The sequence below is a fragment of the Platichthys flesus genome, chromosome 2, assembly GCF_949316205.1.
Source record: "Platichthys flesus chromosome 2, fPlaFle2.1, whole genome shotgun sequence".
NCBI classification, from domain to species: Eukaryota; Metazoa; Chordata; class Actinopteri; order Pleuronectiformes; family Pleuronectidae; genus Platichthys; species Platichthys flesus.
The window spans coordinates 15,688,611-15,706,933 of record NC_084946.1 but is presented as its reverse complement, the minus strand read 5'-3'; the positions used below and the strand labels follow the sequence as shown (position 1 = coordinate 15,706,933).

At 43.3% G+C, this 18,323-nt stretch overlaps 1 protein-coding gene across 1 annotated transcript in view; it reads right to left on the bottom strand.

The window, feature by feature from the left end:
* Positions 1–18,323, bottom strand: part of grm2a (glutamate receptor, metabotropic 2a) — a 30,274-nt gene that overhangs the window by 8,628 nt on the left and 3,323 nt on the right. Inside the window, exon 2 of the mRNA XM_062401056.1 lies at positions 9,557–10,292. Coding sequence (XP_062257040.1) covers positions 9,557–10,084 — 528 coding nt within the window. The 5' untranslated portion in view covers positions 10,085–10,292. The remainder of the gene's footprint in view (positions 1–9,556; positions 10,293–18,323) is intronic.

Here is an 18,323-nt window from a genome sequence, read left to right as displayed (position 1 = left end):
GTCGTCTTTTCTCATCTGTCAACGAAACCCCCCAAAAAGATGTGCAGCAGACGACTGAGTTGCTACAGGTGTCAGACTCCACGGTGAGAGACTTCACTGAACCCCGAAAAATGAGCAGCTTTTCATGAAGTTCTGGCTCAGCTTTGCAGAGGAGAGGGAAGTGGATAGAGACAGAGAGGTGGAGGACAGGGATCGGGGGAGTGAAAGGAAGAATGAGAACAAAAGATTCTCAAAACTTTGCATTTTCTGTTCGGTAGGTTTTGTCGGTGACACTGCGTGCAGCGTGTAGAAGCAGCAACTGACTCGCTTTTGCTTCAGGCACTTCTGTGGAAGCCTAAGGGGAGCCGCTCGGATCAGTCAAAAGAATGCCAACATAAATCCGGTTGACTTTAATGCCAGCTCTCAAACCGGCACACTGATGGCACAGCATCTAGAATGACAATGAGTCATTCCTTAGAAAGTCAGAGAGAAAAAATTCATATTCAAATGCATCCACTCCGAGTCCTGAATTTCCTATATTGTCATATTGTGACTAATCTGTTGCAGATTGGAAATAGTTCAGAACAATGCACTCTATCCAAAACTGTAGAGACATATGAGACAATTACATCTCAATCCTTTGTCAAATGACCTAAAACAAAGTCCCGCTGTTATCACCAAGGATTGGTTGGAAATATGCCGATGCTGTTGTTGCAGAGGACTGCCTGTCTAAAAATGTCTAACAGCCTCAAACCTTTCCAAGATAATATTATCAGGACGTTCGATGATTTAAACAACCAGAAATCCTGTCAATGGACCTGGCAGTTTTGGGATTCAGCATAGATTTGAAATACCGACATAAAAACAAAATTCAATAATTTTGTAATACATCAACAGTTTGGCAGAGGCTCTTTATTTTTTTCTGTGTATACAAGTTCTATACACGTACGTTTTCTTTGAGTGCACCGTCTTCCTCCCACAGTGCAAATTCATGCAGATAGGGGTGGACGGATGGACGGATGGATGGATGGATGGATGGATGGATGGATTGATGGATGGATTGATGAATGGATCACACAAATGGAATTACTAAAAGACAAGATGTAGGCGTAATTGCTACACTTTAAACTTCGCTTTAAAATAAAGCTATCCCATTGTATTGAATGGATAACAACTACAATGTATCTACATGAGCCAAATATTAAATATAGAGTAAATGGCCTGTATGGGGAAATTTAAAGGTTTCTTTACTGCAGCCATTTGAATACAGCTGATGTTTAGATCGGTCACTAAATTTACAGTCGACATATACAAACCCTAAACATCAGTCAAGATGAGGAAACACTTGATAGTTAATGATTAGAGTATCCTCACTGATAGACGAGTCACTACACTGAGACATTACTGTAAATCTAGTGCGATGTGCCTCGGTGGATTTTAATAATGGGATCCTTCTCATTTTTGCAGGATCAGAGGGATGCATATTAAATGAACTGATGTCAGTCGTCTCCGCACCGCTAGATTTATTGGAATTAATGAGACTGAGAACGTCTCCCACACAGAAAAAGTAGATGCAGCCTTCAATCAAGATCGACCGGACTCAACCGGGCGATGACACATGGAGGCTGGGTTGAACTCATTTAACGGTTCAACCTTACAGCTATTTCTGACTCATGAGCAGGATGGCAACTGAAAAAACTGGGATGGGAATCTGGATTGCTGGAACACATGGGTGAGCATTGCATATCGGTTCGGAGGTTGGTCTCTCCTGAGAGAGTCAGGTCAGCTGGAGAGGTCCTGCTCATGCACACAGGCTAAACCATCACATTTCTACATGGACTCGTCCCTCTCCTTAAGCCGCCCTGACAGCCCCCCTCAACATGTGGTGGAGCAGCTGGCAGCAGTGGGCTTGTTCTCGTAGGAAGGAGGATGATCTAAAGTGGCATGTGACACAAAAAACAACACTAACTGATGAATCTTTTTCACATCGCTGAGTTCTCATCGCGTAATTCCCTTACATGGATACTTTGCATAACAAAATATGAACGGTTTCTTTGATATCTGTGGACAGTTCTTCTCTTTCAACCCCCATGTAACAAAACAGTCAGCCGAATTTCCAGTCCAAAAGAAGACCTCAGCTGAATATGTTGCTGAACCAGTAATTCCCACCATATATGAAAAATAATCACATTATGACTACAGAAACTATGTAGGAGAATGCATGAGAATATTATCCAAAGTTGACTGACACTAAATGCATCATAAATGCTGTTTTAAATTTGTGAAAGGGTGAAAGGAGGGAAATCCCTGACAGTGTGGTAATAAATTCATAAGTGTTATCATTATATAACTAATATTATTATATAATAGCAAATTGGCAGAGTGCTACGCGAAAGTATCTCCAGTAAACATGTCTGATTAGAGCCATAAATAACTTTACATATTACATCAAAGACATTCAACCCTGATATGAAAATCAAAATCTGTGCAATAAACACAGATTCTGACACACTTGAGGAGGATCAGTGAGACAGATGTTGATTCCTCGATCATGATTTTTAAATTTAGTTAGTTGGAAGTTTATATCTACTTAAATAAAAAAAATGTTGTCATCTCAAGGATAGTGAAATTGGGACCCTGGTCTTATTAGACTAATAAGGCACTGAACACATGGAGGTGCATTGACACTAACAAATAAAAAACCTAGATGAACATTCCATCTTTCCTGCTCCATTGCAACAGGGCATTGAAAAGCAGGCAGTTTCAACAACAATTTCGTGAAGACATCTTTAAATTCTATGATCTGATCAGACTGCATTTACAGAAACCTTTGGACAAGCTCCCCTGTCACTACCCTTCTGCCAAAAGCTTCATAGTTTTAGGTTTGGTTGAAGACTAAAATGTCTAAATGTGGGTGGGTGATGGTGGTGGAAGTTTATTCTTAAACTTTACAACTCTCTGTAACAGGATGTGTTGATGTCATATTTTTCTACATGGGTACAAAAGTGAACAAAACAGCATCGACTACGTGGTTGCTCCATTCTGCTGAAAGTTGGCTCACAGAAGTGAATGAGTAGTTTCTCTGCAGGGCATCTGAAGAGCTCTGTGTCAGTTTGGTAATCCACTTACGTGTGGCTTATGGGAGGCTGTTGAGCACAGAACCAGACACGTCTCTGACTCAAAGGGCTCTTTGGAAATCATTATATAGATGTTCATATGGCTTATATGAAAAACCAGGTAATTGTTTCTTCCCAAGCCTGTGACTGACACACTGGGAGTGCAGGGAAGCACTAGTGGATTACTAGAGGGAGCAAGTGGACCATCTGGAGTCTGAGGGCAAGACAAGGACCCACCATGTTCTTTTCTTTTTGATCACTTCGGTTCATCCACAATGTATTTTTCACTTTGATAGACTCATTATCTGGAGTGCTGTCATGCACATTTAACCACAATGCTCTCTGCTACTGGCTCCACCAATATTGATTGATTCCCAGCCGTGACCGGTTCAAAGAGCGCAGGCGTATTCCAGATTAGATCGCACACGACATGAAGAGAAGACAAACGGAGCCTGAAGAATGAGCCACAACAAGAAAAGCAATTTTTCTCTTTATCGTGTGTTTAAGGGAGCCGCATGAAAGTGTTTTATCTGGAAGACATCATCATTTCAACGAATCCAATATCTATCCATACAATGCAGTATGTCAAACCTACATGTGCAGCATTGTCTCCACTGTTGTGTAGTAAATCAATGTGGTTGTGTGAGACAAACAAAATAACTTCCATTAGGTCATTCAATTATGAATGGAAAATGTGATATTTTTCAACACAAAAGATTCTATGATTATTTAATAAACTGTTCAAAACAGTTAATTAATTCAGTGAGATAAAATTCAATTTCTGTTACACCACACTGATGTACTTCTGAGAAATCATTTTAATAGTCAAAGTATTTGAAAGAAGTTTTTGATTTTAATGTTTACTTAAGTAAAATGGTGTTTTCTTTCTTTTCCGTTTTAGATCGTATTACTTACAGTGTATGTGTGATTGTAAAGGATTCTGAAACTGTAACAAACAGCAGGAGTTTACACGGAGACATGAAAACAATAAAAGAGAATCTGATGATGTTTTGAAAGAGCTAACTTTGAACCTGTATTAAATATGTCACATTATGTTCTGATTACCTGGGGTTTTAGCCGCACTCCATGGATTACAGTGTCACACTTTCAGTCGCAGTGATCATCCTGCATCTTATTTAATTAAGATAATTAATGAGTGGCCCAGTGAGGCTTTACACAGAAGATTAGAATGGTTCAGCTGAAATACACTGTTTCCACACAGATACCCCTGAGGCACCAGAAGACACCACAGGCTAGAATGTCTCACATCGAGCTGATTTATTAATGATACAGTCCACAAAGAGATGACCAACCTTTTGCTTTAGTCTGTAGAAAAATGCTGCTTTAACAACAGACGCTTTAAGTCCCGATTTTACCAGTTGATGACGTTTGTGTCTTAAAACAGAATCCTTTGATGCTCCGAGGTTGCGGCGAATTTCATGGATGTATTTTGATTCGCCCAACGTATCGTTGGATGGAGGAGACGCGGTGAGAAGAAAGACATGAGGAGAGAAGTGAGGAATGGGAAAAGTGGCACAGTGGGGGCAGTAGTCAAGTGACAGAGCTGTGGGAGACCCAGAGAGAAGAAACAGTGAGAGCGCCCTGGTCCAGGAAATATCAGGCCTACTTTGTAGAGATGTCATGATTTTTTTTTTCGACATGAAAAGCCCATCTGCTCCTCCCAGAGGACTGTCTCAGTGTGCCTGTACAGCGACAACACTGTATTCCCACAGCAGCAGTCCTTAGCTCCTCTCCCACATAGACAGCCCACTGCAGTGCCCGGCAACCCACATGCAAACACACTCATGAGGAGTGAACCTGCATTATAGCACAGATAGGACTACGCACTGGATCGTTATTAGTTTACTTCTAAGGATTTAGTTGCCCGGCAACAGCTTTAACGGGTTGGAGATGAGAAATGTTAAACCTAGAGCAAGGACGCTTTCTGATCAGGTCCCCCCCCTTCCCCCCCCCCGCTGGATAATATGAACCTCTTTCATGCGGCAGTAGTTTGTTCAAATCCCACAGAGTCGTGCAACAAAAAAAAACAAGTGATGGCTGAGCTCCCCACTGGTTTTCAATGTCAAATCAGCTTTGACGTGGACGTGCTTCCAACTCGTTCCATTTCCCTTCTCTGTGAATCCAGAGCATTAACATGTCTGTACGGTTTGTGCTCTGTCATACAGACATCACAGACCTGCTCAGTCCATCCCAGCCTGACAGCCACGTCTCCGAATCCAATACCCACGACCGACCGAATTGGGGTTCAGCTGACTTCTGCCATCCTGTCGCTCATGTCTGATGTCAGGAAACATTGACTTCACCCAGTGGACATGATCAGTATTGCAGCTGCACAAATACCGAGTTCTGCCAAAGCCACTGAATAATCCAATCACATGTGAATTATTTACGATTTCAGGAGCACGTTCTTTACTTTTACCCATGAATTATGCATTTTCATTGCATGGTTTTACTGATACGTTTCATCATTATTGTTCGTTCTGGCATGAATTCTGTCATATGTGTGTGTGTGTGTGTGTGTGTGTGTATCCATGTTAAGTCCCTTGTATGACTCATGCATGCTCCAGAGGTTGGCACCGTCTACCTGCAGATGAAGACAATTCTATAAATAGGGGTATTTGTGGATGAACAAAAAAACGAGATGCTCGAGCTCGCCAGAGGCTCATAAATTTCCCTCATTATTCCTCTCACACAGTTGGGTCTGCAAATATCAGGATGTTTAAATTCCACCCTGCATCCCAGTGAGTGTCTTCTTCCTCCTATCTCATTAATCTGTAAAGAAATTACCACATCTCAGTCAGAGTGCTCAAATATTCCAATTAAATCACGAAGGTGCCGTTTCGCGATGAGAGCTCCCATCACATCCAAACATCCCGGACGAAGTCAGATTCCTGAGATTTTTAATTTCTTTACGCTGCCTCTGAAATGTTATGTGGCTTATTTCCCGTTGTTTGCATAAATGTCTTCTATCTGTGTCTCGTGCATCAGAGTCATTCTTTAGCGAACCTTTGAGTTTTTGACATTCCAGAGGTGTCGTTCCTCTAATGCACCACAGTGAGGCTGATGTTTAGCCTGGGGGATGACGCTCTCTTACCACTGACTCATATTAAGCAGCACAGTCTCCTGTTGTGGTAACAAAAGTCCCGTCCATGTATTAGTCAGAAAGCAGCCTGGGGCGAGAAGTTCCTGGACTGTAATCGTACAATATAATACATCCCTGATTAACCCAAGCCTAAAGGGCTCTGAAGAGTCACATGACTAATGTTGCAGCTAAACGCAGAGTTAACTCCATGCAGTGGATGCAGGTTGAGAAGATCTTTTATGATTGAATCATTTTTGATTTCAGGAAGGGAAAGTGTTCCTGAACATTCTGTAGGCAATGGTCATTACTCATTCCCCTGCACGGACAGAGCACAGGGGGAAAAGTTCATGGCCGAACATTTGAATCACATAAATATTCCGACAAGTAGATTCGTCGAAACTGTCCAGATGGCATCACAGACTTCCCACTGACTGTTTAAGATGCAGGCGTAGATTATCAAGTGGTTTCGATGCCACACGATGTGACTCACTCCCATCTCTCACTCCCCTCTCTCACTCCCCTCTCTCACTCCCATCTCTCACTCTCTCACTCTCTCTCTCTCCCTCTCAGCGATCATATCTGCCCATCACTGTCTCTGGGTCTCTGCGAAACATGATCCCTCTTCATCCTCGGCCGCTGCCAAACCACCAGACAGCCCTGCTGCAACCACAGATGGAGATAACAGGACGCAGCCCGCGACAGCGTCATGAAACTTCGCCTCCACACTTGGCTCAGTCTGCGCCCGAACGCCAGCACGGCTACAGGCCTGCAGCAAGATCCCCCCCCCCCCCCCCCCCCCATATCCACGATTGTCACACAGCAACACCTGCCGCACGGCAACAGGCTTTCTTCATGGTGACAGGTTTACACGGCACTCAGCGTTCTCACCACCTGTCTGTTCGCCATGTTCCACCATATCGCCATGGTGATCAGGGGCCCTTTAAACTAATATAGTCGGTTGTCCAGTAGGTGCCGTGCCTTTGGGGTGAAATACACACAAGTGACTTAACTGTCTGCCAAGCTGGTTCCCTCATAGGTCTGAGGGGCGATAGATTAAAGCTCCAAAGGACAGAGACGCTGTGTGGACAAGTTTAATCAACAGAGCAACAACCAGCGGCCGCACATACATGCCACATGTCCAAAATACATATCTCTGACCTCGGCCCCTAAAAGAACAGGACGGTAGCCTGTGTAAAAAGGTGCACCCCTCGTTTTAAAAAAGGTATCTGTGTGTTTGTGTGTGTGTGTGTGTGTGTGTGTGTGTGTGTAGTCATCTGGCACACACCTCACAAGTGAACTGCATTACAATACAGAGTGTTCTTCATGGTGAGAGAGGGAACTGGGTCCTGTGGTGCACTCCTACCAATGGGGAAGATTCAGCGAGGAGCTGGGCCAGACCTCCGACCTCAGGCTCGTAATAGTACTTCCATAAATTACCACAAGACAAGGGCACTCCCCAAGGAGCCCCAGATGCAGGGTTCCACTAAGATTACAGCTCGTTTATCAAATGCCTTATTTCCAAACTGTCCTTTTCACCAGGAATCCCTTTTTATTGGTGCATCTGAATCCTCCTCATGCATCATTTCCCAGGGTCTCTCTGCCCGGATAATGTATCACTGCCCTGCGCTGTATGTTCGGCTTTGTGTTTTGTCAGCAGGGGGGACTGCGGCTATAAAATAAATAGAGATGTTCGGAGAGTTCAGTACGGTCGGGGAATATTAAACCTATACATTTTATTATACATGGTAAAATATTAAACCTAGCAGCATCTACCTAGATTAAGATTTGGAAGAAGATTTTCACATGGACACCTGAGAAAACATCTGTATGAAAGCTGATGCTGGTTTCGACTGGTTGATGGGTTGGCTACTTCCTGGATTGATCCATTACTTTATGTAGAAAGAGGGACAAGTGAAAACAATGTTGGACTCACCACACCTAATGATTTTCCTGTTCTCTGCGACTGCTGCCTGGCTTTTGATTAAGTCTGGTTTATTGACAATATTTTACAGCATCTATGTTGTGGATTTTTATAAACTTCATCTGTCTGTTTATATTACTAGTTTATGTTTGCATCCCCCTTAAATTATCTTTTTTTTTCTTTCAATTTCATTCTATAATAATTCATTGTCAACATTTGTATTCATTTTATCATATTCTTGGCTCAATCATTTCGATATGCTATATGTTTGGTCTAACAATTTGTTTGAAATCCTTTAATAAGCTGCAAATGTGAGTTTGAAATGTGTATTTAATTCGTTCTTCAGGCTAATAAGGCTAACGGGCAGAATGCACCCAGGTCGATCAATCACTTGCTTGAAGAGTAGGTACGACTCAGTCAACCGAGATTTTCTTTGCATGACTTCAGCTCTAGTTAGTTTATTGTTTGCATATCAGTGGTGACATACTGCTGACCACTACAAGTCCTGACCACAAAGAACAGAAGGATGCACGCTCCATGCAGCGGGGCTGTTTGAAGCAGCATCTACGCGTTATCAATTGTCTGAAGCCAATCATTGATTTCTGGATGGGCAGAGGGACATCCCCTTTCTTCAGATGAGCAGATAACTGGAACACGAGTCTGCGCCTGCGTCTCCAGTGAGGTGAACCATGCTCTCCATCCGAGGCAGCAGACGCAGTCCTCCAGCGGACTGGGGTCAGTTTGAATGAATGCTTTTAGTCACGTGCATTTGTGGATATTTACAAATCCTTGTCCACATGGCACACCGTCTCCTCTCACAACCATGTGAAGTAACACGGATGAGGCAGCCGTATAACAGCGGAAGATTTGAAGAACCAATTAGCAGAGCTTTCATCACATCAGATTTACTGAGCCGAAGGGAGCGCGGCTGCTGAGAGTAATCATGCCGCCACTAGTCATCCTGTCAGCCCCGTCCCGAGCACAACATCTGTAGCATGTCTGCCTCTGACAGGACCGCTGCCGAAGTGTGAATTACCGGGACAGAGAAAGAGATCTTCTAAATTAGATCAGCCGAGCATATGGACACACAGGTAAACAGATCCTCCGTGCGGAACCAATACTCATTAAGTCCCTGTGTTAACATCTTGCAAAGGGTAATTGTGCATGGTACTTAAGTCTAAATGGACGGGCATTTGACCATCCATCACGTTTGCTCTCATTCTCGTACTCGCTCTCGGAGCCAGCAGGAGCAGCTGATCGTTAGATACACCTTTTTATAATTGCACTTGTCTGAAGATGTTAATGTGGCGTCTGGCCGACTCATTTCACGGCACGAAACCGAGATGATCTCCACCAGGAAACAGGAAATGAATTATTGTGTTATAAGTAATGTGGCGAGCCCACTCATGCGGTGGACGTCTTTTCATAAGCTCTCACCTGAATGGAGACATCGCTGTAGGAGCCTCCTATCACCCCAGAGATGGCCAGAGGGACGTCGTCGTGGATGGCGTAGGAGCCGTCGGGGCACGTGTACTCACTGTCGTCCACTTTGGTGAGGGAGGCCCGGACGAACTCCAGCGACTGCTCCAGAGCGTAGGTGTCCTTTGAGCAAGTGTCCAGTATGTGAGCTCCCAGTCTGATCCCGGGCAGGATGCGCTCATCCTTGTTGATTTCATCCAGTGCCAGCAGCATGGCCTCCAGTCTCTGGATCCCTCTCTGAGCGTTTATCTTCCCACAGTCCTCTGCCCCCTCACCCTTCTGGTGCACGGGGAACAGGCCGCCAATCATCAAGTCTCCATCCAGTGTGATCTCCCTCTTAAAGTCAGCGTTGTAACCCACCACAGGCAAACCTTGGGGAGCCTGGGCAAAGAGTGACACGCACAAGCACAGCAGGCTGAGGCGGGACAGCTGGAGTGGACGGGGCACAGGGCGCACCCCCGACAGCGGGGATCTCCCCAATGACATATCCCTGAGCACAATAAGGTCGATGTCCTGCCTGTGGTTTCTGGTCGGCGTCCGGTCAGCTTTGGATGGTGGCTGCAGGAGAAGAAGAGGGAGGCGCAGTAGCACCAGATCTCAAAGCACCAGTGTTTTTATTCTGACAGAGGCCATTTACAGGATCAATGCCATCCTCGCCGTCCTTCTCTTCTTCAGAGAGTTTGTAGATTACAGCCTGCAGATCAAACAGAGAGAAATTCAGTCACAGCCTTTGAGCTGAAGCACAATGATCCCACTGTCTCAAAAACATTGTCTCTGCCAGGGACTGAATCGTCCCCAAAAATAATATTTGACATCATCTGCATAAGTGATCAGTTAGTGGTGGTTGATGAGGCTCGTGATGAGAGCATTAGCAGCCACCACACGTGGAATGATCAACAAGATGAATCCACCTCGACAACTCATTTCCTTTTGTTTTACACAAATTATAGGACAATTACCATTTGTCCTGTTGTTGTTATGCAGACAGAACATTAGAGGAAAAATATATTCTGGAGGAGTTCTATTGATGAAGCGTTGACTGAGGCTTGTAGACAGAGTTCACTGAGGACAACACAGGCGTCCTCCGAATTGTTTTCCTATGTTCTCATGCATCACATAGTCAATCCGTCATTGCGAGGCGCTTCATTGAGAGTGTGGGTGGTATTTTCTCCTCTCGTTTCACTGTGTATCACCTCATGCTCCTTCTCTATTAAGGCGGATGACAACTCTTTTATAATCACATGCGCACAAGCTCCTGAACACTGAACGTCTACAGAGACAAAACTAAATCATATATCATATATCCACATTTAGTCAAGTCACATTTACTACTCACACAACTCAGGGCACAGCACAAATACACACACAATTAAAAGGAATTTAACACAAATTAATGTTGTTGCCAGAAGACTGAATTAGTGTGATGTTATCAAGAACTATATTAACACATTCATTTATTCTGCAGTTTAATTAAGCTTAATTTTCAATACAAGGGAAGAAAGCAACTCCAAAATAATGTGAGCGGTTATATTTCCCAGTGTAAGATATAGGTTAGTAAGTCGATTGGGATTTTGACTCAGAGAAGAATTTGAGTTTCCAGTGTTGTTGGATTCAGTTTTGATTGAAGCTCCGTCCTCAGTTCTGATTTGTTTAACTTGGAAAGAGCCAGGTTATCTTTTTTACAGTCTTGTGCTAAGCTAGGCTAAGCTTTACTAACCATATGCTGGTTGTTTCTTTCAATGCAATCACATCAAAACGTTCTCAGATCCTTTCACCTGTCGCACATCCTACAGTGTTGATAATTTCAAATGGGCCAAACTTCAGTGTTTATCAAAAACTCACATGAAACATAAAAAAGTCAGAGACAATTCTAAAGTGGCTCATGCACAATTCTCTTAGTGCACTCGAGTGAACCAGCCAGAGCACAAACTCAAACCTCATAGAAGATCTGGGAAGAAACCTGAAGACGTCAGGTGACAGATGCTTCCCGTCCAATCGGAGGATCTGTCTGGAGGAACAGGATAAACTGCCCACATCCAGCTGAGCAAAGGTTGTAACTGCTGCCAGAGCAGTTTCTACAAAGTACAGTAACGGCTCTGAATACTTTTGGAAATAACAGCTTCAGTATGTGATTAAAAAATCAGTCTGCTACAATAATAATAATAATAATAATAATAATAATAATAATAAACTGATTCATATTGCACTTTTAGCAATGCTCAAATACAAAATGTACATTTAAAAAATGTATAATGCCAATCCATTAAAAAAATACATAATAAATATACATTTAAATTCAATTCAATTGAAAAAACACAATTTCTAAATAGATCATAGTACTGTAATCTATTGTAAAAAAAATATATTCGCACATTTCTATTGTATAATGATTTCCTCCGACCACATTAGAGATTCTTTGCCAGAAAAAGTTAATTATCTATCAGGATAATGGATAACAATGTCTTCTCCAGTTATAAAAATTTGTTGCAAATCAATACGCTGCTGACCACATCCTGATTTAATGTGACGCTTGGACATGAGGAGTTAAAGCTGAGCTGGTTCACGTCTGGATTGGAAAACAGAGGAGACGCAGGGTTTTCGTTCAGTCCTGGTGACAGTCCTCACAAATCCCAGAGGCTTAATTAAGCGGCGCTGTGGGTGGAAGAAGTTTATGAGAGTATGATGTTGAGCCAGTATGATCCGTCTCATCAACCAGTCAAATAGGACGACAAGCAGCAATTAACTGTATTGATGAGAGATTATTAAAACTGAGCGGATGTTAATCCTCATTTTTCTTCCTTGCTCCTTGAAAAACACTGAGTTTCCTCTTAAAACACAAAACACTCTCAGCAGGAGTCACAGTGCAGACCCCATTCTTTGGGATTTTCTTCTCTTGTCTTCCTCTCTCTCCATCCTCTCGGTCTCTCCCTCTTGTTTCCATGGAAACTTGCCAGTAGATGGAGAGGGCGCAAAGGAAGTGGAAGACAGACCAGAACAAGTGGGCCAGTCTGACCATGCATGCACGGTGCTAGGTCCTATGGGAGAACTGGGTAACATGCGCTGTGAACCGTCCAAACTGATCCGACTTCAGTCAGATCGTTTCCTCGCTTGGCTCTTCAATGACACCACAACCCAAAACTAAACAATAAATGAGTGACACAACCAATTATTTCAGATCATTATTATGCTTAGATGTTGCTCTAATATATCTTTGTTTCTTTGGTTGTTAAAGAGTTAGAGATGCTCCAGGTGAAAACACTGTGAAATAAGATGGGACATGTGGCATTAGATTTGATGAACTCCTTTTTCTTCCAGATCAAATCAGTGTGTGTATCTCTGACTTTCCATTTTCTCCCTCAGCCGCTTGTCAACAAGTGTTAATCCGCTGCAGCAGTCTGTGCATATGGGCCAAGTCACCACCACACCTCTCATACAAAGGCAACCGCAGACAATATAAAGAATACAGCTGTGTACAACATGAAGGTTTTAGTGTTTGGGGAGTGTGCTCTGGCCGTAGTGCAGTTAAACATTGCCCTCATAAATACACAAATGGCGAAGGGAGCTGCAAGTGTGTGATGTAAACTGATTATATGTGTTTATTTTGAATAGGATTCTGCAAGGGGGGGGGGGGGAGACAACACTGGTAAAGCACTTAGGCACAACCGCCTCAAGAGAGAAGAATGGTGACAAAAGGATTTCCGGCTGACACATTGTAAGTCTCCTCCTGCGGTCCCACAGGGGGCCTCCATCTCACCAGTGGGCCCTCCACCATCAACCGCCCCCCCGTCTTTGTTCTCTACACTGCCATATCCAGCCCATGAAAACAGACTTTCAAACAAGCGGTCGAAGCCACGAGCAGTGAGGCTGGTCTTTTCCGCACGTGAACATTTGATGACGAGCGAGCGCTCATATAACAAAAAAAAAAAAGAGTAGTTAATTGGTTGCTAACATTTGGTAATGTTGTGAGTATTTGGTTGTGTTGCAAGTATTTGATTGAGCTGTGAATATTTGGTTGTATTGTGAGTATTAAATTGTGTTTTGAGTATTTGATAGTCTTTTGAGTATGTCGTTGTGTTGTTAGTATTTAACTGTGTTGTGAGTATTTGGTAGTGGTGTGAGTCCCATAGCAAACATGGCGCTCTGTCCTCTGCTGCGATGTCCTGCTCATGAAGAACATGAAAGTGAACTGAGCAAAACAAATCCACCGGCTGTCAGATAACTTGTGTGCCCACGGCATTGTGTCCATGCCCCCCCCCCCCACTACACACACACTCACGCACCTTGTCATGTGTAAAGCACCGTCGAAAACACAGTGTAAACTTTTCCATGACTAACACAACTTTTCTAAGTGAAGCTATCGAAGCAAGCTGGCAGTGGAGCGCTGAGTAAGCAAGAGAAAGTTGTCCAATCTGTGATAGTATATATACTGCTGAGCAGGCACAGTGACTTAGGCCAGAGGGCCAATCACAGCCCATCACAGCCGAGCTCTGTGATGGGCTTGTTTGGTGTAAAGGACTTTATCTTAATTCAGTGGAGGCTGCCTGGAGTCAGCAAAGGCATTAGTACTAACCCGAGTTCGAAATGAAGTAAAACCAGCTGCTGTACTTTCAGCGGCTGTTTAACGAAGGTTTACACAAAGACTGTAACGGGGGAAATGTTTCACGCCTGAAATCGATTGTGATTTGCAACTCGTGCACGACGTGAGAGTGTCACAATTCTAAAACACTGTGTGTGTATAAACGACAGATGCCGAGAGCAATGTTTACTCTTTAGATGTGAAATCCCACCCAGGATTCTGTCTACACGTTCACTTCAAAGAAAAAACATGCCTCTCATTTTCCCTCTCTCCTCCTCTACAGCCATCTCTGTTTCCCTCTTCACCAGATGGCCTTCTTAATTCAAGAGTGTAAAGCCTGCCAGCCTCTCGCACACTTCAAACCAGACTGTGTGAAGGAATGGGAGGAGTAGCGCTGAAAAGATACCGATGCGTGAGGGCAGAAGTAAAAGGGAAAAAAAAGCGGTGTGCCGTGTGGGCAGCACAGACGGGGGATAAGGGTCGGGTTTGACAAAGATCTGTCCGGGCTGATTTTTTTTATGACACTCATTTGTCTCAGGAGTGGAGTGCAGCATTAATATGGTGATTTCCCCCCAGGCGATATAGCGAGTGTTGAAGGAGTGGTGGTCATTTGCAGCCCTGAGCCTGGAGGAGCAGGTTGGAGATCCCAGTGGAATGACTGAGAGCCTGGTTAAGAGGAAGCAAAGGTAATGGGAGTCAGGCCTCCCCTAAAATCACATTTCCAGCTGACAATGAGAATGTGGCTGGGTGGGTGGGGGGGGGGGCTGAAGATGGTCCGCTAATGGGTTGAAAAGGGTGTAGAGTGCACACACACACACACACACACACACACACACACTTCCAGGCGCAAACAATGCATGGAGCTCCAATCCGGGGACAAATGACACTCTGTAATTTAATATTTGATATTTGATTGAATTGCTTGACACTTGGCAATATTCCTAATTGACAACAAATTGAAAGATCAAAGTCATCGACCGCATTTATTTAAAAAGCTTTTATTAACACATTAAGGAGGCGCACTATTGCACTTGTTATCTCATTACCCCTGAACATGCACAGGGTCGATTCCACAAACAACGTCATGTAAATACTCATTAGACCAATATACATTAATATCAATCATCAGTGAAATTATCTTGCGAGTATTTCCCTCTTTACTTCTGTTTGAGCGACGTTTTCTCAGAAGGTGACCGGCTAGTTTAGAAATGCAGGCTTTCATAAATTAGATCTATATATTTGTTAAATCTTTATGTGGAGCTGGTTGAAGCTCAGAAATACAGATAAACAGATAAACAGATTCAGAGGAGGTATGTCTGAGGCGGAGAAAGACTATATATAGTTGAGAGTAAGAAATTACATAAGATGGCTCAAGCATTATCTTCTATAGTCTTAAAAGTGATTGATTATTTTCATTACACAAAACAGAGAAAGCAGATCTCAGAAGCTAGACACTTTTGTCTTTTTTGTTTACAAACATATATAGAGTAAATGCGCTTCTCTGGGCAGTGTACAGATAAAAGTTCAGCGAGCGGCAGGGGTTCACCCTGGACCGGCTGCCAGCATATCACAGGGCAAACATAGAGAGAAAACCATTCACCCCCCCATTCTGCATGTGTTTGGACTGTGGGTGGAAACCAGTGTATCCAGAGAAAACCGACCGGGACACGAGGAGAACATGCAATCTCCACAAAGAAGGGTCCCGGTTCGACGGGGACTCAAAACAAGAAGCTTCTAGCTGGGAGGCGACTGCATCCACTGCATCACCATACCGCCCTGATAAGAAACACATGACCTAATAAGATATTTACGGGAAATCCTCATTGGACGGTCTCTGAGCTCTATCGGAATTCAGTCCAATTAATCCAGGAAGATGGACTTGATCAATGACAACCCTGGACTTACACCGGGGAAACAATCAAATGTCTCCCCAAAACACAGCCGCTGACCTTTTTCTGATAAGGTCATTCATACAATCAGCAATTAGAGAGCGAGGAGGTCCTTGAAGTTTGAATTTCCAGGCAGTTTCTGAGGAGCAGCTCCTGCAATTAGGACGACATCAGTCAACTCCGAGGCTCGCTGCAGTGCTCCGACTATTTTCAATCACACAAGGGTGCTTCATTTAGGAGGGGAGGAAGAGGGACGCTCATATCCTCCTGATAATCAATCAGTCAACCTCATTACAGCATATATGCTTATCGGCCTATGTTTTACAAACAGCTTGCTCCATCTTCCCGACTCTGCTTCAGCTCCCCCTCCTCCACCTCCTCCTCTCTCTCCACCTGGAAAGCAGGGAATCCCTCGCATGAGTTAAACAGTCCCTTCTCCTCCCAGGAGCCCCATCGTGCCTTCCTCATCAAACATTCATCCATCCTCTCTTTGTCTCTCAGAGATCATTACTGCCAGGCCCTCCATTGGCTCGAAGGACGCGATGGACGTATGGTGCTTTTGTGTCTCATTGTAGAGCTGCATTATTCATCGTCACAGAATTTTACTGCTGGATGAGAGTGGCCTGCAACACCACGTTTTTTGTGTAGGTCATTAAAAGAGCGCTTTCCGGACGAATGACTGATATTAATGAGGGTATTTAAGTTGAACTCATTACCTCCGACCCTGTCCGGTTGTTTATACATTGGTTGGTTTGTAAGCAGTTTTCTTCACAATACTTGGGGTAAGGATGTGTTGTGGGTCAGGCAAGAATCCATGATCCAGATCCAGATCAGTGACAGATCCAGGAATTATTTTAAAAGATTTTTTTTTGTTTTTCAGTGATTTCTCAGGGAATACTTCATAGATCTAGAGGGGGAAATCTGACACATTTAGGAAACTGATATTTAAGAGTGTATGAACTTTAGTCAAGCTTTAAGGGGATTGATTGGCCTGGCTGGAAGAAAACGTTTGAGTGCAATTCTACTTTTAAATGCAGTGAAAAAAGAGTTAAAATTGTGTTAATAACGTCATTTACATAACTTAATATTGCAGTGCAATCAGGATTTTTTCATACAGCTGCTCCAGCCTCTCTATTTTACATTTTACCTCTGCATTTTGAAAGTTTCACTCAAAGTCTCAACAATTCATGCATCATGCTAATTATTCAAATCAACCGGTTTAAAGTTTTTCATTATTTCACTTGCTTTCAAGAATGGAATGATCTGCTTTATGTGTCAAACATCATAATCAGGTGAATTGTCAATAATAATTTGATACTTACAATTACACACTATGAGTCAAACTGATCTGTGGGAAATACAGTGCAAATACTTCACAGCTCTGATCATAAATCAGCAGAATGTTAATAAAGATGAGGACCCTCAGGTTCAGGTTTATTGCAGTGATTGGGTCAGGACATCTATGAGGGGTCACGAGATGAATCTAGTGGGTTACCAGATGATTGCCAAGACAGGAATTCATATAAAAATACCGATACACCAAATGAGGTTTCAATGCTTCTAGGTTATAAAAGTGGTTTTACTCTTTTCAAATTCTAGTCGACGCATGTCACAGTGCGTTAATGTGTGGAAACTGAATCTACAATTCATTAATATTGGGTCTCAAAACGTTCACAATCTAACTGTAGAACGATATAAATCCTGTAATCCAGTAGTTCCCAAACCATATGGGCCGGGACCCCTTGGTGGGTCGTGGGACACGGAGGAGGAATTAAGGATCAGGGAATGAATTGATCAAATACAAATAAATAAAGCATACTAAGCCAAACTCTCCAAATCCCTTTAATATCACTAGAGTCAGAACTTTCTTTAGGAAAAGCCGAAAGAAGAAGAAGAAGAAGAAGAAGAAGAAGAAGAAGAAGAAGAAGAAGAAGAAGAAGAAGAAGAAAGGATCAACAACAGTTCATCATCGCTCATCTCTCACATGTTACACAGGAATGAGCCATTTGCAGTCTGCCGGCAGTTAATTCCACTCTGAGAGTCATACACACATCATGCATTGATATGAAGTTTGCTTTCAGTGGAGTGAGAGTTTAGAAGTCCAGTGTTGATCAGAATGGGGGGCTGACTTTGCAGACTCACTGAATGTGTATATTTGAGCTCAGATCCAGTTTCCACACAGTAGAACTACTGCACCGCCTTGAAACACGGTGAGACAGTTTCTATACATTCTGACTTTGCCCCTGAAATTAAAGCCAGG